Here is a 20,817-nt window from a genome sequence, read left to right as displayed (position 1 = left end):
TGTCCCTCCTTTCCTCTAGGGCACAGGTGTCGAAGTCGGTCCTCGAGGGCCGCAATCCAGTCGGGTTTTCAGAATTTCCCCAATGAATATGCATTGAAAGCAGTGCATGCACATAGATCTCATGCATATTCATTGGGGAAATCTTGAAAACCCGACTGGATTGCGGCCCTCGAGGATCGACTTTGACACCCCTGCTCTAGGGTATACATATTCATGGCTTCCAGTCTCTCCTCATACGTCTTCTGATGCAAGCCTTCTATCATTTTCATCACCCTCCTCTGGACTGATGGATCAAACACTGGTTGGCAGGCAGGAAACAGAGGGTTGGAGTAAAGGGCCAATACTCAGACTGGCAATGGGTCACGAGCGGAGTTCCACAGGGGTCGGTGCTGGGACCTCTCCTGTTCAATATATTTATTAACGACCTGGAAACGGGGACAAAATGTGAGGTTATCAAATTTGCTGATGACACCAAACTCTGCAGCAGGGTTAGAAGCACGGAAGACTGTGAAGACCTGCAAAGGGACCTAACGAGACTGGAAGAATGGGCAAAAAAGTGGCAAATGAGTTTTAACGTAGAGAAATGCAAGATCATGCATGTAGGGAAAAAGAACCCGATGTTCAGCTACAAAATGGGGGGATCAGTGCTAGGGGTGAGAAACCTTGAAAGAGACCTTGGGGTAATGGTGGACTCAACATTGAAAACATCGGCACAGTGTGCGACAGCCTCAAAGAAAGCAAACAGAATGTTGGGTATCATTAAAAAGGGTATCACAACCAGGACGAAGGAAGTCATCATGCCGCTGTATCGTGCAATGGTGCGCCCACATCTGGAGTACTGTGTCCAGTACTGGTCGCCGCACCTCAAGAAGGACATGGCAGTACTTGAGGGGGTCCAGAGAAGAGCGACTAAACTGATAAAAGGTATGGAAAATTATTCATACGCTGACAGGTTGAAAATGCTGGGGTTGTTCTCCCTGGAAAAGCGGAGACTTAGAGGAGACATGATAGAAACCTTCAAAATCCTAAAGGGCATAGAGAGGGTAGACAGGAATAGATTCTTCAGACTGTGGGGATCCACAAGTACTAGGGGTCACTTGGAGAAATTGAAAGGGGACAGGTTTAGAACAAATGCTAGGAAGTTCTTTTTTACCCAGAGGGTGGTGGACACATGGAACGCGCTTCCGGAGGATGTGATAGGCCAGAGCACATTACAGGGGTTCAAGGAAGGTTTGGATAGGTTCCTGGAGGATAAGGGGATTGAGGGGTACAGATAAAACTAGAGGTAGGTTATAGAAGTGGTCAGAAACCACTTCACAGGTCACAGACCTGATGGGTCGCCGCAGGAGCGGACCACTGGGAGCAATGGACCTCTGGTCTGACCCAGTGGAGGCAACTTCTTATGTTCTTATGTTAAGTCTTCTTACATCCTTCGCCAGATACGGTCTCCAAAACTGAACACAATACTCCAAGTGGGGCCTCACCAATGACCTATACAGGGGCATCAATACCTTCTTCCTTCTACTGGCTACACCTCTATCTGAACACAAAACTCCCATATGGGGATAGTGTCCTGAGTGTTTCTTTGCAAATGCTATGCAGCATATCACATAGCTTTTCTTCAGCCATAGCTTACTTCTGGCCAACTTCCCACTCAGGCCACATTTGTGGAATAATCTTGAAACTGATGAGCAGTCAACAGTTTTTCCCAGTCTCAGACAGAGACCAGTAGCATGGAATTTTGCTACTCTTTGGGTTTTAGCCAGGTACTAGTGACCTGGATTGGCCACTGAGAACAGGCTACTGGGCTTGATGGACCTTTGGTCTGACCCAGTAAGGCTAATCTTATGTTCTTATAGTTCTTATCTCCTTTCCTAAAACCCTTCATTGTAGCTCCTTTTCAACCTAACCCTGTAAACCGTGCCGAGTTCTACGCTTGTGGAGATGGTGCGGTATACAAACCTAAGGTTTAGTTTAGTTTATTTCAAAGTAATCTTAGATGTTTGAGGCACTCTTTTGGATCTGCCATGCTGTTTCCACGTTACAGTGGATGAACCTGATTCTTCCCCAAGGAATAGCCGAACACACACTGAAAGTTTCTTACAGCCTTCCCCCCAGTCTGTACCTTTTAAAAACTTTATTCCAAATTTCTTTCTGCAGCTATGTGTTTGTCATGTTTAGATCTTTAGTTCAATTTCACTTCAAACAACAGAAACAGCTTTATTTAAATCAGCTCAATAACAGGACAGAGAAGGGCTCTGTAACATATTATGGGTCCTAATTCAGGTCTGCTGTAACAATGGGTATTAAAACATATAATCAACAACTTTTGGTTTCTTAATTATTTCAAGAATATTTCTATAACTGTTTTCCATGATGATAGGTAGCATACGTTATGCAATCAGTGCATTTTGAATCATATTTTTTAGATAACAGAATGTGAAAACATATAAACGGGTGTAAAGACTTATTTAGAAGGCAGTGTAATCCATCAATAGAAATTGATCTTGTCTGAATACACAGTCCCTTTAATGCACTGTCATCAACATTTGTTTGGAAAAACAATAATCACTTTTCTTTAAGTAATATTCTTCTTATGAAAATCTATTGTTTTCATATGTTTACGGGCTTTTATTATAGAATATGGACAGTCACTGGTAAAGGGTTTCAGTAAACGTGAACACCTTCCCCTGTTTCATTCACCTCCTGCCAATAACTGGCTAGTCTGAGTAAAATCCACACATTAAAAGCACTTCTTCCCCTCTCCCCTCCCCCTCCTCCTCCTAAAAAAAAGGACTTTTCCCTTGTAATTTAGAATCTAGTTAAAAAAGGGAACAGTATTTTCAGGCACCTCCTTTGTCTTTTCCAGACATAAATCCAACAGGGCACGCTAGCGGCAGGATGATCCAATGTCTCCCCTTGTCTTTGAAGTTTTGTTTGCACTGACTAAGTACTTATTCCTTAGGGCTACTTAACCATTTTGGAATTTATCTGGTTTCCTAAACAGACTACAAATGTAATCAATCTTCCTTCATATACAGAACACTACTAGCTCAGTGATGTACCAGCTGCCGCCTGTCTAGGATTTAGGTAAAAGGGAGTTTAACCACTCCAACCACTCCCCTGTACAAAAACAAATGTTAAAAGATCAGACGTGGGACTGATAAATGCTCTCTTAAAGTCAGTTCTGGGCAAGTTTAAGCAGGTTCTTTATCTTCTGAAATAAATTTAAGTTCCAAAGTAATGTTCTTTCAGCATTATCAGTGTAGTATATAATTCTTTAACCCTCTGTTGTGCTGATTTTTTTTCAGTAGTGTTAGTTCATCGTGTCTTAAACCTGAGAATTCATTATTAAAATATACTTCTCCCCTATCTAAAAGAGCCATGAAATAAGGTGTACAGCAAGTTAAAGATTGGAGATGAGCACATAAGCTTAAAATTATAACATTAAAATACTGTAGTACTTAGAATCGTGGTAATGTACATACTACAACAATGGCTTACACATTAATAAACAGACATCTACCAACATGGCCACCAGAGCAGTAAAACTAGACGGACAACTCACCTATCTGCTATCTTCGACCACAGACTACAAATCCTTCAAAAAAGAAACTAAAACTCTACTCTTCAAAAAATACATAAAACCTATTTAACACAACCAGATCCATCCCAAGCTCCACCTACTATACTGTCTATTCCTTAGCAAATCTATAATGTTCAAATTACCCATCATGTATTACTAATCTCACGACAATTCTTATGTAATCCGCCTGTATATTTCGTAACTTCATGACAACTCTTATGTAATCCGCCTTGAACCGCAAAGTAATGGCGGAATAGAAATCACTAATGTAATGCGACAGTACTTACGTCTCCAGCGTATATAAAACATGGCAATCATTGTGTATTCCAGGGTCTGATGCTAGCGTTCAAAACCTTGCACGACATGGCGCCAGGCTACGTGACGCCTAAGCTTCTTCCATACATGCCGAACAGGTCCCTCCACTCCCAGGATGAAATATGCCTCAAAACGCCCCCTGGTCGTGCCCTTCAACTGCAAACCACCAAACAACTTTCCTACTCCCACTTCATACCGAGCCATTGGAATCAACTGCCTCCCAGAGATCAGATCCCTTAAAGGACTCCACAAATTTAGAATAGCAATAAAAATACATCTCTTGCTGTACTTCTTCGAGGGAGTAAACGAGCAGATAGACAAGGGTGACCCGGTCGACATTGTATATCTGGACTTTCAGAAGGCATTCGACAAGGTTCCGCATGAACAACTACTTCGGAAAATTACGAGCCATGGAATTGAGGGTGAAATATTCATGTGGATTAAAAACTGGCTAGAGCATAGGAAACAGAGAGTGGGGGTAAATGGACAATACTCAGACTGGATGAGCGTCACCAGTGGAGTGCCGTAGGGCTTGGTGCTTGAACCCGTGCTCTTCAACATCTTTATAAATGATCTGGACATAGGTACGATGAGCGAGGTAATTAAATTTGCGGATGATACGAAGTTATTCAGAGTAGTGAAGACACAGGGGGATTGCGAAGATCTGCAATGTGACATAATCAGGCTTGAGGAATGGGCATCAACATGGCAGATGAGGTTCAACGTTGATAAGTGTAAAGTAATGCATGTAGGTAACAAAAATCTCATGCAAGAATACAGGATGTCCGGGGCGGTATTTGGAGAGACTTCCCAGGAAAGAGATTTGGGAGTTCTAATCGTCAAATCGATGAAGCTGTTTGTGTAATGTGCGGCGGCAGCAAAAAGGGCTAACAGAATGCTAGGAATAATAAAGAAGGGGATCACGAACAGATCGGAGAAGGTTACCATGCCGCTGTACCGGGCAATGGTGCGCCCTCACCTGGAGTACTGCGTACAGCACTGGTTTCCGTACATGAAGAAGGACATGGTACTACTCGAAAGGGTCCAGAAAAGAGCAACTAAGATGGTTAAAGGGTTGGAGGAGCTGCCGTACAGCGAAAGATTAGAGAAACTGGGCCTCTTCTCCCTCGAACAGAGGAGATTGAGAGGGGACATAATCAAAACATTCAAGGTACTGAAGGGGATAGACTTAGTAGACAAGGACAGGTTGTTCACCCTCTCCAACGTAGGGAGAACGAGAGGGCACTCTCTAAAGTTGAAAGGGGATAGATTCCGTACAAACGTAAGGATGTTCTTCTTCACCCAGAGAGTGGTGGAGAGCTGGAACGTTCTTCCGGAGTCTGTCATAGGGGAAAACACCCTCCAGGGATTCAAGGCAAAGCTAGATAAGTTCCTGCTGAACATGAACGTATGCAGGTAGGGCTGGTCTCAGTTAGGGCGCTGGTCTTTGACCGGAGGGCCACCGGGTGAGCGGACTGCTGGGCATGATGGACCACTGGTCTGACCCAGCAGCGGCAATACTTATGTTCTGACTAAGGTCAATAGATTCCAAAGAAATATTAATGTATATTGATTATGTTCACTTTATGAAAAATCTTATATTGATAAATCTTGCACTGTAAGTATGTTAAATTTATTCTTTAAACTGCATATTATTTCCAATGGTATTAGATCCCTAGTATGTATCAAGTAGGACAAAACTTGTATTGAAGAAACTTGCACTGGAACTATGGCAAATTGTAACCTGTAAACTGTACTATGTATATTGGTATTAGATCCCTAGTATGTATCAAAATTAAGATAAATTCAATGCAAATCATAATCAGTTAACTGTATATTATGCATGCTTAACCTGTGCCCCGTTCTGAACTCTTTGGGGAAAACGGGATAGAAAACGAATTAAATCAATAAATATAGCATGTGACGTACAGCATTTAAATAGCATATTGCATTATATTGAGAATTAAGGCCCCCTTTTATGAGCTGCTTTAGGCTTTTTTTAATCGCCGGCCATGGTGCTATTAACTACAACATTCTTAGGAATTCTATGAGCATCAGAACTTTTACCACCTCGGCCAGCGATAAAAAAGCCTAACGTGGCCTCATAAAAGGGGGGTAAATGATAAAATGTCAACTGAGAAATATACAGTGAGATCTTATGCATTTAAACAGCAACTACAGCCAGAGGTGTACCTGCACCCCTCTGTGCCCTGTTTAATACATATTCAATACATATTCTAAAGAAGAAGTGGGGAGCAGACAGCCCTGAATGGTTGGTCCAGTAGTTCAGTTATAGTGCTATGCACTACCGTGCAATAAGCATAGGTTTGATTCATGGCCCAAGTTTCTGCTCCCCAAATCAGCTAGAGCTAGGGATTCTCTAGAGCTGTGGTCTCAAACTCGCGGCCCGCCAGGTACTATTTTGAGGCCCTCGTTATGTTACCATTGTTCTGGAACATTGCCCGCCTCACTGCTGTAACCTCACGCAAGCGCTTTTCTGCGTCTGTACGCGATTGTGAGGTGGAGTACAGATGCAGGAAAGCGCTTGCGTGAGGTTACAGCAGTGAGGCGGGCAACGTTCCAGAACGTAAGGTAACCATTGCAGGTAGTGCAGCTTGTGCATGTGTATGTAATCTCGTGAACTCTTGTGAAATTCGGTACCTCTCCCGACGGTGACTGCTTGATATAAGATTGCGGTTGTGTCCATGCTAGAGGAGGTGAGAGCTCCAACTGACACTTAAGGCACAAGTTTTCCAGGCACAAGTCGGATATTGATTTTCCCCTCTACAAAAAACCCTAGAGGACTACACCAAAATCTTGTCTCTTGCAGTTGATACTTTAGAATCTAAATCACAATTCTGCATGAGGTAAAAACTCTTTATAGTTTATAAATCTTTCCTTAATTACTTCTGATAATTTCAGCTATACACAGCTGAAAGCAGTGCAACATGCAGAAAGTGAAAAACTATCTAAACTTCACTTTCTGCATGTTGCACTGCTTTCAGCTGTGTATAGCTGAAATTATCAGAAGCAATTAAGGGGCAGGACTGGGCTCGCTGCTACTGAGACTGGAGGACGCTCCAGCGGGGAAGGCTTCTTAGCCGGCTTACCTGGAGGTTGCGACGCCGGCGCGGTGTTGCGCGGTGTCGACGAGGTGGGTGCCGACTGAGACGGGGCCGATGCCGCAGAATCAGACATATCGGCACCAAACAATAACCGTTGCTGGATCTGACGGTTTTTCAAGGTTCTCTTTTTTAAAGTGGCACAGCGGGTGCAGGTGGACGCCCGATGGTCAGGACCCACGCACTGTAAGCACCAGTTATGCGGGTCAATGAGAGAAATGGGCCGTGCGCACCGCTGGCACTTCTTAAACCCGAGTTGGGGGGGCATGAAAGTAAAAACGGCTTCTGCCAAATCGAAGGCCGAGGCCTCGATGGTGGCAGTAGGCCCCGCCGGGGCAAACCCGAAGAAAGAAAAGAAAAAAGAAACTTCTTCTTCTTTTTTTTTTTTTTTTAATATAAGAAAATAATAAAAGAAAAAGGAAATACAATTTCCAAAGAGGTTTTCGCGAGCGGGAAGGCGATCAGAAAAAAAGTTTTCAACAGCCGTTGAAAAGTGCGTCTTCTTAGCTCCGCGGAAACTAAGAAACTGGGGACCGCGCGCCTCGGGCGGGAAGGCACTCGCGCGTGCGCGGTGCGGCCTACTAGAACTTTCCAAGTTCTTAGAGTGCAATCACTCTAAAATTGTCCGTACCGGGGCTCCGTCGGTGCTGTCACCCATCAGTCAAGAATATGCTGCCTGCTTGTCCTGGGATAATGAGTTTTACCTCATGCAAAGTTGTCATTTCTTTAATTAGACATTAACTATTTTTTCTGCGGCTCTCCAAGTACCTACAAATCCAAAATGTTGCCCTGCAAAGGGTTTGACTTTGAGACTGCTGCTCTAGAGGTAGCACTCAGTGACCCTGGAGCTGTCTGCTGTCTGCTGAGTTGCAAACTCTCCTGTCACAGCAATGCCTAGACTGAGGTAAGATGAGAATACAAAAATAACAACAACCAAAAAAACAACCCAAGGTAGTTGCAAAACAGAGTCTCATAGTCCAGCAGTCCAATAGATGTTCTGATTTTACCAAAAAGACAACTGAAAATTTCTAATGCTCAAGGAAAAAAACATAAAAAGCGCAAACAAAATAATCTAACAAAAATGAAGTAACAGGGTGTTAAAGAAAGACTGGTCACAGCAGAGTTATAGTAACACAATATAGAAGAGGGAGGGAGGGAGGTGCAGGTTAGTTGCTGGTTCACTATAGGGGTAATTCTATAACTGGGTACCCCCATTTTGGTGCTTCGAGACCTTAGAGAAGAAGCACATTTTATAATGGAACTAGGCGCCTTGATTCCATTATAGAATATGTGCATGACCCAGTATCGGCACACCCAACATGCAGGCGCTTGCACTTACGCCAGCCATAAAGCTAGTTTAACTGTGAGCATTTAAATAAGGTAGGCACATAGGCAACTTATTTATTTATTGGAATTTATTAACTGCTTTTATGAAAAGATTCACCCAAGGCAGGGTACAGCAAATATAATTGCCTACCAAGGTACCTGGTGGTCCAGCGGGGGATCTTCGTAGCAGGAGCCTGGCCCTCTTGCTCCTGCTTCCCCGCAGCTGCCTTCTAAAATGGCTGCCACGATCTCTCGAGGTACTACAGGAAATGCCACAGGCAGCCGCAAAAGGTCATGGCGGCCATTTTAGTAGGCAGCCACATGAAAATAGAAGCAAGAGGGCCATGTTCCTGCCATGAAGACCCAGCTGATCCACCCGGAGGGTTGGAAGATTAAAGGGTTGGGGCCTGGATAGAGGAGACAACCTTGGCTATGGGTTGGAGGGAGAGGGATGAGCAGGGGCAAGGGAGGGAAGAGAGGCACAGAGACTTGTGAGGGGTTGGAGGGAATAAAGAGGAGAAAGAAGCTAGACCTTGGGGAGAGAAGAGAGAGTGAGAGACTTGGAATATCTCAAACTCCCTTCTCTACCCATTGCAGCTCTTTATAAATCTTGGGCCAAAATTTTAGGATAAATTGGCTCTTTATAAGTGATTTGAGGAATGTTACATTTATAACACGTAATAAACCTTTAAAATAAAAATAAATACATACCTTTGAGCTGGGAGTATGCAACACAGTTCCATTCTCCACGTCCATTCCCTACGCATGTGCATCTCATCATGTGGCCGAGATCATGTCGCTTGTCCCACTGATCTCCAACACGGTACATAACTCCTTCATTAGTGGTACAAATTTCCTCATGTGCTATTATTTGAAAGAAAAAAGTATTACTCAGTTTGAGTTAGTTTATATAGGAAGACACGTATAACTAGTGGCATTTAGCTTAAAGTTGAGTATTGTTTGTAACTTTAGGAGCCTCGGTAAGCTGTCGCAAAACAATTCAAAATACTTAAGATAAGCAATCAGATACTTAAGATAAGTTAAAATTTGGGAAGGATGATCACTTAGGAGTCAATTCTATAACTTGATGCCTCCATCTAGGCTGCCTACTAAATGCCAGTTCCATAATGACCTCTAAGCGCCAAAATGTCATTATATAATACAATACAATAGTAATAGCATCAATATTCAAGTCTTTCAGTCTCTTCTATGATAGGATCTAGGGTAATCTCTTCAAACCTCAGATTACAGTGCCATGTGGTAACATAACACACAATGGCTCACATTCTCACAGGTTCCTTTAATTTAAATGTAGTCCTGTGAAAGTGCTTAGCTCTTATGTTATCTTTTTTTAAAAAATATCTTTATTCATTTTGAAGCCATAAATAAGTGCAACATATTATACAATCATATTACACTATAAAAGCACTTAAATTCTATCAAAATTGTAATCTATGACAAATGGATATATCACCCCCCCCATACTTATATTCAAAAATTGCACTCAAATTAAAGAATTAAAAATATTTTCTAACCCCCACTCCCACCCACCCACTCTGGACGTGCATGATCAAAGGGCAAAATCAACAATCACTCTTTGCAAAATTTCATCAATGGCTCCCAAATCCTCAGAAACTTCTTATAATGTCCCTGTTGTATAGCCATAATACGTTCCATTTTAAAGACGTGACATAAAGACTTCCACCAAAAGGTATAATTCAATCGATTCCAGTTTTTCCAAGTTCTTAAAATAAGCTGTATGGCAACCCCTGTCATAATGAAGAGAAATTTGTTATTGTGAGATGACATTTGGCTTTTAGCTCTCATCAAAGTGCCAAATAGCACAGTGTCGTATGTTATTAAATAGACAGAATGAATTGTTTCAAAGTAAAACTTATCTTATGTGCAAGCTTGTAGACACTACCCCTTCTGACGTGTTTCAAAACTTTCTTCAGGGTCGGGGCATGTTCGGTGATAAAACCATTGTTATTTGCAACTCATTAATCTTTAGATTACTGCAGACTTGATTGGACTGCCAGCATGCCTGTCAAAATGGCGTGTGTTTAATAGGCATGCCATGGCCATTTTCAAAGGCATGCCGGCAGTCCAAGCAAGTCTCTGCAGTAATCTAAAGATTAATGAGTTGCAAATAACAATAGTTTCATCACCGAACATGCCCCGACCCTGAAGAAAGTTTTGAAACGCATCGGAAGGGGTAGTGTCTACAAGCTGCACATAAGATAAGTCTTACTTTGAAACAATTCATTCTATCTAATTAATAGAATGTTAAGCTAAAATAAGAGCTAAGCACTTTCACAGGACTACATTTAAATTAAAGGAACCTGTGAGATGTGAGCCGTTGTGTGTTATGTTACCACATGGCACTGTAATCTGAGGTTCGAAAAGATCACCCTAGATCCTATCATAGAAGAGACTGAAAGACTTGAGTATTGATGCAATTACTATTGAATTGATTTTAGAACTTTACCTATAATAGCCAATTTGGGAAAAGATTATAGAATGCAAGCATGAACTTGAATTGGCATGCTTAGATTTAGGTGTGACCATTTACATCACAATAACGGAGAGCATAAAATAGGTCCACTTAAGTATACCATGCAAACTGCATAATCTGCAGTATTCTCTTAAAGTGGGAATGCATCCATAGCCCACTCATGCTTCGCCCCCTTGATGTTAACACATAACAGAATTTTAGCATACACTTACCCCCCAATTCTATAAAGAACGCCTAAATTAAGTGCCTAATTAAGTGCGCCGAGCCAATGCAGGTGCATAATTTAATTAATAGGCTAAATTGGCGCTGATAATCGGCACACAGCACCTCTTAATTAGCACCAACTGGTTAATTGAAAGTTAGGTGCCTAACTTGGTAGACGCAATACTACAATAGTTAGGCACCTAGTCCAAAGAGCATAGTTAAAACTAAGGGCAGTTAGGGGCAGAGCGTTGTGTGTTTTTGAGTTAGGCACCTGTTTTTGAGTTAGGAGCCATTGAGCCCCTAACTTAGGCACAGGCATTTAGGCCAAGATAACCTAGTATAAATAGGGTGTACTTAAATGTTAGAACACTTACGGCCTCTTTTACAAAGCCGCAGCTGTGCTGCGTTAACGGCCCCCGAAGCCCATAGAGATTTAAAGGGCTTCGGTGCTGTTGCCATGCGGCAGCCGCTAGCGCGGCTTTGTAAAAGAGGCCGTTAGTGTCGCCTAAGCATGTTTATGTAGCACTAAGCATGATTCTATAATGGGTGTCTAACTTTTATAGAATTGTGCTTAGCACCATACTAATCGGTGCAGATTTTTTTAGGCAACTTATATAGAATTGGGCCCTTACAGAATAACACCTAATGTACTTAGGTCTATAACTGCAAATTATCGCACCTCTGATCTACATTTACTCTTTGTACCCTCGCTCAAGAAGTTCTGTACTCATCGTACAACCTCTTTTGCAGTAACTGCCCCCCCTTATCTGGCACTCTCTGCCCCCTTATATCATGGAAGAAACTAACTTAGATAAATTTAAAGGAGCTATAAAATGTTTCCTATATAGAGACGCCTTTGAGCACCAATGCTAGTTCCGTGAAGGCAGCTTTGAATGAAACCCCTCCCCTCCTCTTGTTTTTTTCCCTTTTTTGTTTTCTTTTCTTGACTTTATTGTAGTTCACCCATCTCCCTTTTGTTTCCTTGTTCATCCGTCTTTGTATTTGTCATTAGTCTTTTGTTCTGTATTTTAAATTTGTATTGCCCTGTTTTTATTATTATTGTGTATCGCTTAGAATTTAAGATGGGCGAGTAATCAAATTTTTATTAAACTTGAAATATACTGCTTTTTTGTGGTTACTATCAAAGTGTAGTGAGTTTATACCTGGGGCAATTGAGGGTTAAGTGACTTACCCAGAGTCACAAGATGCTGCAATGGGAATCAAACCCAGTTCGCCAATTCTACCTCTCTTATAAAATACTTATAATCTTTAAACCTATTCAAAATTTGGATTATAAATATTTTATAAGAAAGATAGAATTGGTGGTTTCTCTCTTACTCTTGCATATGATATTTGGTGATAAAATCAAACCCAGTTCCCCAGGTTTGCAAACTACTGCACAAACCATTAGCCTACTCCTCCACTCCAAATTACAGAACTGCCTGTCACACACATTAAGTTTACTAAACTTCACAAATATTGCTTTTAGTTACAGATAATGAAGAAAAATGTCCTTAGAATGATCAATGAGAAATTTTTTAGTTAAACAAAGACCGACATTAGGAGATAGCCAATCCCATTTTTAGTCTGTTACAATTACCATTCCATTGCAGTTCAGTAACTCAAATACATCCGTATTCAGGAAATGGTGGACTAACCTGCCATGGGGCAGAAGCCAAACTTCTGATCAACATCGTAGTTGGCTGTAGTGCCGCACCATTTCATGCTATCCTTCCGTCCCTCAGAGGTGCAGTCTGTGTAATTCCGGTTGTTATACAAGAATGGAAAATGGCACAGTGCTCCATTTGAGTTGCCACCTCGGGTCTGAACTAGAACTGTACAGAATAAAACAAAGAGAATAAGCACACAAAGCCTGAATCTATAAATGGTGCATAGGCTAAGTGCCTAGATCAGCGGCACATAGTTGATTTCTGTGTGGAACCTAAAATTTTTTAATTGGCATAATGAAAACCAAAAAAAAAAGCTAGGCGAAACAACCCCACGCAGAGCAAAAACTGAAGAAGAAACCAAGTGGGGAGTGGGACAGTACACATCAACCTTGAAGACAAGTTTTAGTAATATAAACTTAAATAAAATACATATATATCAACACACAAATATAAAGTCCTTTGTCTTGGTGACCCGACACAGTCCATGTTTCGGCCTCTAAAAGGAAGCCTGGCCTCAGGGGCGTAGTGGCCAGTCTGAAAAAATGCACATAGCATAAATGTAAAAGAAACAACATCAATAAGATACTAAAATGCAAATCGCATGACAGCAAAAATATGATCTACAAATAAACAAACCAATGTATATTTAAAATAACTAAAATACACATCATAAAAAAGCATGAAAATCGTAATATAAAGGTAATCACCAAATCAATATAAATACAAATCATAAAACAGCATAAATGTAAAGATAGTCATCTTTGGAACAAAAATAAAAGCAATTGCAAACAATAAGTATAGATATTTGTACTTTATTGTTTGCAATTGCTTTTATTTTTATTTTATGATTTGTATTTATGTTGATTTGGTGATTACCTTTATATTATGATTTTCATGCCTTTTTATGATGTGTATTTTAGTTATTTTTAGTATATATTTTAGTTATTTTAAGTATACATTGGTTTGTTTATTTGTTGTTGATTTTTGCTGTCTTGCGATTTGCATTTTAGTGATCTTTAGATATTGTTTCTTTTACATTTATGCTATGTGCATTTTTTCAAACTGGCCACTACTCCTCTGAGCCAGGCTTCCTTTTGCAGGCCGAAGCACGGACTGTGTCAGGTCACCAAAACAAAGGACTTTATATTTATGTGTTGATATGTATGTATTTTATGAGTTTATATTAATAAAACTTGTTGTCTTCAAGGTTGATGTGTACTGTTGCGCTCCCCACTTGGTTTCTTCTTCATGATAATTGAAAACACCATTAAAAGCCAATAAAAACTTTTAAAATGTTTAATTTAAGTTCCATGTGGAAATTAGCAAGGCATCTACCAGTGCCTACATGAAAGGTAGATGTGGTTAGGGACGGAGTTTGGGTATGGAAAGCATTAGGCATCGGTAGGCGCCTATGTTAGGCACTGGTATTTTAAGCCAGGAAAACTCTGGCCTAATATACCAATGCCTAAGTTGTAGGTGCCAGTGGATGTGATTCTACAAATGGTGCCCAAATTTGTTTGACATGCAGTAGGCACCTTTTCCTAGGTGCATACCAATTTATGTGCCATTTATAGGATCAGGCCCAAAGTCTAATATTCAAGGACTTGAAAAGCAAGGGAGGAATAAAAACTGTCCTTCAACTATTTTTTTATACAAGTCAGTTTGAGCAAACACACACATGTTATTAAAAGCTAAACTTATATGCATTTATCTGTTCCCTTAAAAATATTTTTTCTGTATGTGCACTTTTATGCATATACACCCCAAAGGAACTGTGTAAGTGCCTCCTTGATGTGTCAATGTTTAGATCCTAAGGCCGGCTCTAGAGCTGTGCAGAATGTTCAAAGAGCTCTAGCGTGGAAAACAATGTGTGTGCCAAAGAATAGCAGAAATCATAGTGAGGTTATTTGTCCATTGTAATGCTATGTTATCAGTACAAGGCCCTTTTTGTTGGAATAAGTTACCCTTGTACTTAAGGCAGGTTTCCAATGTGTTACAGTTTAGGAAGGAGTTTAAAACTGTACTGTTTGCACACACTTTTGCAGCATGAATTAGTGTATGCTGGTATTTATATGTCAGTATTGGTGGAATAGCTGCTTTTGGGGGTTTTTAGTGTGATGTAGTAAGTTATAGTTTTGTTGGTTCTTGTTTTAATGATTTTTTATTGTAATTAGAATTAAGATTGTTGTTACTTTTCTTGTGTTTTTTCTAGTTTGGATTATGTTTTATCTTTCGGTGGTATGTGTATGATTTTGTCCCAATTTTATTATATGTGTTTTGATGTTATCTGCATAGAATTGTTGGGTTATAAATTTTTACATAAATAAATGTTAAGGAGGTCTTTTCCTATTCTTTCCCCAATGCTCAGAGAACAGTGCACAAAACACAACCGCCCTTAAATCTGCCACAAAACCTAACACCAGCTCAGAATTGGTGTTAGGGTGATTGAACAGACGATTTCCCATGGTTTGCTCCTTAAAATCTGCTGGTTTTGATTGAATTTGGAACTGGAAGGAAGCCCCCAAGCACTGGGAGCGAGAAACACATGTGTGCGAGTCTGAACAAAGCCAAAAATGAAAGCACATGTTGGTGCCTGTTTGCAGCGCTTAAATATAAGCCTTCAATGAGAAAAATTTGAAAGCCTTATATTTAAAGGCACAGAGGAATGGTGCCCATGTATACTTCATGTCTGGGTTTGCCTGTTGCACGCACACAAGAACCGCACTTACTGTGAAACTCATGTGTCAGGCATGTTCTTCCTCCTTACTTTCGGTCTCACAGAGTGCATATTATTTGCATGCAATTAGTATTGAGCATTGGAGAGCTATTTTTCTGCGCTTTTCCTGCGTTATTCCTAGTATTGTTCACTTTAGCACCGAAGTGCTGAGCATCAGCCCATCAGTTTATAAAAAGCAGCTCTACATGCTCAAGTCACTTATAAATTATCCCCTAGAACAATGGTCTCCACTAATTTTTAAGTCAGGGCCAGTGTGGCTCCAAATGAGCTGAAGGATAGCAACCAAATATCTTCTTATGTAAGGCCACAACATTGCTAACCAGTGTATGTCGACATTCAAGCAGCCCTCCTTCAAAATTTTTATTGTGTGCATCTACAAGGAAGTGGGCACTTCCAAATATATTCTCTGTCTATTGAGAAATGCCTTGGCTCTTCTTTGCTTTCACTTCCTTCTTTTTATTGTGAACTTATGTAGATAGGTATAGCATAGTAGAAGAATGCCAAAATGATGATGAGAGTCATCCCAGAGGTCTCCAGGGATCACCATTGGCCCTCAGATCTTGCATTGAAAAACACTGTCCTAGAGTAATTTAAAGATAAAAACTTCTTACTTGTTTTTATAAAGGGATGATTATGTATTTTAAGGTACATGTTTGGAGTAGAATACTAGCGTAAAAGGACAAATGCAATTACCGTATTTTTTGCTCCATAAGACACACTTTTTCCAAAATATGGGTGCATCTTATGGAGCAAATATCCCCCCCATAGGCAGCCAAGGCACCCCTCCTGGTACCTTTTTTTTAAGTCCCCTGTCCGCGCTCCTGCCTCTCTCCCTTGCCAGATGGCTCTTCTTCGGTTCGGGGCCAGGCAGAGCGGCGCCAGACCAGGCAGGAACGCGAACAGCACGCACCTGCCTTCTGCGCCACTCTGCCTGGCCCCGAGCCGAAGATGAGCCGTCCGGCAAGGGAGACAGGCAGGAGCGCAGAAAGGGGACTTTAAAAATAGGTACCAGGAGGAGGGGGTTTGTGCCTGTGCTGCCTATGGAGGGTGTGTGCCTCTGCTGCCTACTGGGGGAAGGTTTGCCTCTGCTGCCTATTGGGGGGGTTGTGCCTCTGCTGCCTACAGGTTGTGCCTCTGCTGCCTAGGGCGGGGTGACTCTGCTGCCTATGGGGGGGTGCCTCTGCTGCCTACGGGGATTGCCTGTGCTTTCTACAGAGGGGGATGCCAGTGCTGCCTGTGTGTGTGTGTGGGGGGGGGGGGGGGTATCTACAATGCCTACTGATTTTTCGCTCTATAAGACCCTGTTCTGGCCAGAGGGGATACAGGGCAGGGTGGTGGGAATTTTTTTCCCTGGGTTTTCCTCCTTATGGTCCAGTGTGTCTTATAGAGCGAAAAATATGGTATATTTTAGGTTTCAGCACTTACACTAGCAATACAGCTGGTGTCAATGCTTGCACCTAGATTGCTAGATTGCTACAGTATCCAGCAACTCTGTTTCCTGCCCAGAGTCCACCAACACATAAGCGTACCTTCCGAGTCCAATCACATTTAGACACCATGTTACAGAATGGCGCATATTCAGATTATAGGCACTAACAGGTACATGTGCACACATATATGCCAGTGCCATATATGCCAGTGTCATATATGCACTCTTGGTTTCTTCCTTACAGAATTGCCCTCTATGGGCACGATTCTATATATGGCATGTAAAAAAATCAGCACTGATCATAACAGCGCTTAGTGTGATTCTGTTAAAGGTATATTCCATATATACTTAGTGGCCATACGAATCACTAACATTTAGGTATACATGTATAGGCCAAGAAAAACCAGGCCTAAATATCTGAGCCTAACCCCCACCCCCTTCCCCCTTTTACTAAACTGCAGTACAAGTTTCTACTGCAGCCCTGGGCCCTAAATGCTCCAACACTCATAGGAATTCTATGAGCACTGAAGCAGCGTCTGAGCTCTGGGCCATGGTAGAAACCTCTACCGCAAATTAGTAAAAAGGGGAAGGAGGGAATAAGTTGTGCATGGATAAAGCATAGTCTATAACAGTGAACTTAACTTTTTAGGAATGCCCATGATCCGCCCATTCTCCTCCCCTGGCCATGCCCCTTTTGAGATTTGAACACTGAAACTGACATGCACCACTTTATAGAATGCACCCAGTGGTGTAGTAATGGAGGAGCAGGGGTGGGGGAGGGAGGAAGGACCACCCCGAGTGCTATTTCAGTAGGGTCACCGGCACCTCTCCGCACCCCACGCCATGCACACATCCTCCCTTCCTCGCCCCCCTGTACCTCTAAAATCTTTGCCAGCGTGAGCAACTAATCTAGCCTGCTGCTCGTGCAGGCCTGGCTCTCTCTGAAATCACTTTCAGGTTGCAGGACCAGGAAGTGATATCAGAGGGAACGCCAGCGCAAGCAGAAGGCCGGAGAAGCTGCCCGCGCTGTCGTAGATTTAAAGAGGTATGGGGGTGGTAAGGGAGGATGCGAGTGTGGCATGGGTGCGTGGAAACAGCAGGGGGGTGTAAAGGAGGGCACGGGGAGGTGCCACTACCCCAGGCTATGCCACTAAATGCACCTACCAAGTTGTGTACTTAACTTCTAATTAGTGCCAATTATGTGGAGTTAATTGCCAATTATCAGTGCCAAATGGCTTGTTCAACAATTAAATTGTGTGTGTAAATTGGCTGTATGCACCAATTTGTGCATGCATCCTGTGGTGCTCTATACTGAATTTGGGGGTTAGTGATCAGTGAACTTTCATTTTAATATATGTAGCATTTCTTGAATTTCTGTGTCTGGGAGAGCTGCTTACCATTTTGTTCTGTACAGAAAGAATACTTCTGATCCTGTTCATAGTTAGAGGTTGTACTACACCACAGTTTCCCATCTTGATGTCCTTCCGTGGTACAGGAGTAGAAAGTCTTGTCACCGTTTGTAAAAGGCAAGACACAGGACTCTCCATTAGAATTTCCACCGTATGTCTGGGTCTCAGCTTAAAGCATACAAAAATTGCATTATAGTTCAAACTGTTTTAATTTACTGTCATTTGTCATTAACATTTTACTTTAGGTCCACATAGAAGAGCATAATAATTAGCTGGCCAATTTATTATTTTTTTTATTATGTATTAAAAAGTATTCAGACCCTGCTTGTAAAAATGATTAATACTGATTTCTTTTACTATTACTCCTTTTGGTTTCAATATGGTTCTTTTATTAACAAAATCCCAAGAGACATTTTTAGGGACCTTTTTACTAAAAAGTGCTAGAATCTGGGCCTAATGCATGGTAATGTAGGATTTTGCCACACATTAAGCCCAGATTTAATACTGCACTATTGAGGGGAGAGGGTAAATATATTTTGTTGACGTTCCTGCACTAAAATCATCATTAGAATGCAGTACCTGCATAGAGTTAATGGAGGAGCACTCATTCCCTTTTTTTTTTTAGGAGTACTCTTACATTAACCCTGTGTTACCCAGTTAGGGGCTGATTCTATAAGTCAAAACAACAAAATCCAAATAGCACCAAAAGATTCCACAAAGGAAATGATGGAGCAAACCAACAAAAAGATTGTGAATGTAGTTACTATAAGAAGCTACAAACAAACAGCACAGCTCACATGACTCCAATGTAGGCTGGTGTCACTACCTGGATATTTTGTGACTTTTATGTTTTATTGTTCAAAGAATTTTATTGATTTTATAAGAGAAAACATAATACCAACAGTGGGAGTGCTCCCAAAGGGGAAGCACATGATAACAAGTATTAACACATGCCAAGTATATCAAATTGCGGAGAATAGTATAATATACATATGCATAACAAGTAGGACAAAAGTTCCAGAAAACACGATAGGTTGAGAAGGTGTCTTAATTGTATAAGATAATAAGAGAAGAGCAATATATGAATAACAATATAAATTCCAGATATCGAAAGAGGGGAGTCAGAGTGCGTAATACGTAAATAAATATGAGGATAAATGAATGAATGAAAGGAAAGGTCAGTTTTACAGTAATCAAGTAGTAAGGACCAAATTTTGTTATAGGAGGATAGCAAGTTATGACGTTCAGCAATGTGGCGTTCAAATTGAACATGCAAGCAAACAGAGTTCCACCAGTGAGATACATGTAATTTCGAGGAGTCTTTCCAATTTTGAAGGATAAGCTTAAGAGCAATAAACAGTAATAATATTAGCAGGCGGTCATTCATGTTTTTATATTTAAGCCAAGGACCCTAGAAGACCTCTGAGGAAGACATTTTATTTTGCTGAAACATGGCCTGTGTTGGGTCATTTTTATTTTATACGTTATTTGATTTTTATGCTATGGGTCATTTGTGACTGTATAAACCCTTTGAGTATTGTTTTTAAGATTATTGATTTTAAGTTATTTAGATGCTTATTAAACTATCAACTGGTACATCCAATCTTCTGTTCCACAATCTTTTGTTGTTTTGCTGATTCTATAAGTGGGATATAGTCAAAAAGCCTTTCATGAAGCGCACATAGTGAACTCATTAAGATTTTATTTTTAAATAAAAATTTTGATTCCTTGTAATGTTTAAAAAACATCCTGCTTCATAAAGGAAAAAGGAAGACTTATAACTTGTAGGCCTCATTTCAGTAAGCTCACCCCTTCAAAGAGGCGTAGCTAGGTGAGGCACAAAGAGGGATGCTCCCCCAACTGGATTTTGGATGAAACGGTACTTATGCATCTCAGTCCATCAGACTCATACTGGGGACTATTTTACAAAAGATCTGCTCCCCCCTGATATCAAAACCTTAGGGTTACCAGATTTTAGGCCTTTAAAATCAAGACCTGTGGCCCTATTCCCAGGCCCACCCAATTCCACTCAGTCCCACCCAAGTCGCGCCCTGTTCTACCCAGCCTTCCCCAAACTTCTTCTCCTCGAGGTTGGAGCCGTGTCAGGAGGGCATCTGTACATGCATAAATGCAATGCGATAACATTCTACAATATAGCCTTTTTTCAAGCGTCATTGGTTTAAATTAATCTATAGGGCAAGAATTATGATCTTGGATAGGAAGTATGCCAGTACTTTTCATGCATGTGCTCTATATTGCATTATCATTTTCAATGTATTTCATATTTTCCATATGCTATCACTCATTTTAAACCTAAAATGTTTTTATTTATCATCTGCCATATGTTTTCATAAACCTAAAATGTTCTAAACCGTTATCTGTCTCACATTCACATCATTCCCAAGTTACATTATTCATTTTAATGTTCCTTACAAATGTAATCATTAATTTTAAGTCTAATTGGTTTAATTTGTCATTTTCAAGTTACATTGGTCAGAATTTAT

At 41.0% G+C, this 20,817-nt stretch overlaps 1 protein-coding gene across 10 annotated transcripts in view; it reads right to left on the bottom strand.

Moving 5' to 3' along the window:
- Positions 1-20,817, bottom strand: part of FN1 (fibronectin 1) — a 361,029-nt gene that overhangs the window by 261,648 nt on the left and 78,564 nt on the right. For all 10 annotated transcript variants that reach the window (XM_033945948.1, XM_033945944.1, XM_033945938.1 and 7 more), the window contains exons 8-10: positions 18,302-18,481; positions 12,727-12,903; positions 9,061-9,213 (exon numbers count right to left, since the gene is read on the bottom strand). In XM_033945948.1, the coding sequence (XP_033801839.1) occupies positions 9,061-9,213; positions 12,727-12,903; positions 18,302-18,481 (510 nt within the window). The remainder of the gene's footprint in view (positions 1-9,060; positions 9,214-12,726; positions 12,904-18,301; positions 18,482-20,817) is intronic.

The sequence above is a fragment of the Geotrypetes seraphini genome, chromosome 5, assembly GCF_902459505.1.
Source record: "Geotrypetes seraphini chromosome 5, aGeoSer1.1, whole genome shotgun sequence".
Taxonomy (NCBI): domain Eukaryota; kingdom Metazoa; phylum Chordata; class Amphibia; order Gymnophiona; family Dermophiidae; genus Geotrypetes; species Geotrypetes seraphini.
The sequence above is the reverse complement of the archived record's forward strand: the minus strand, read 5'-3'. Positions and strand labels throughout refer to the sequence as shown.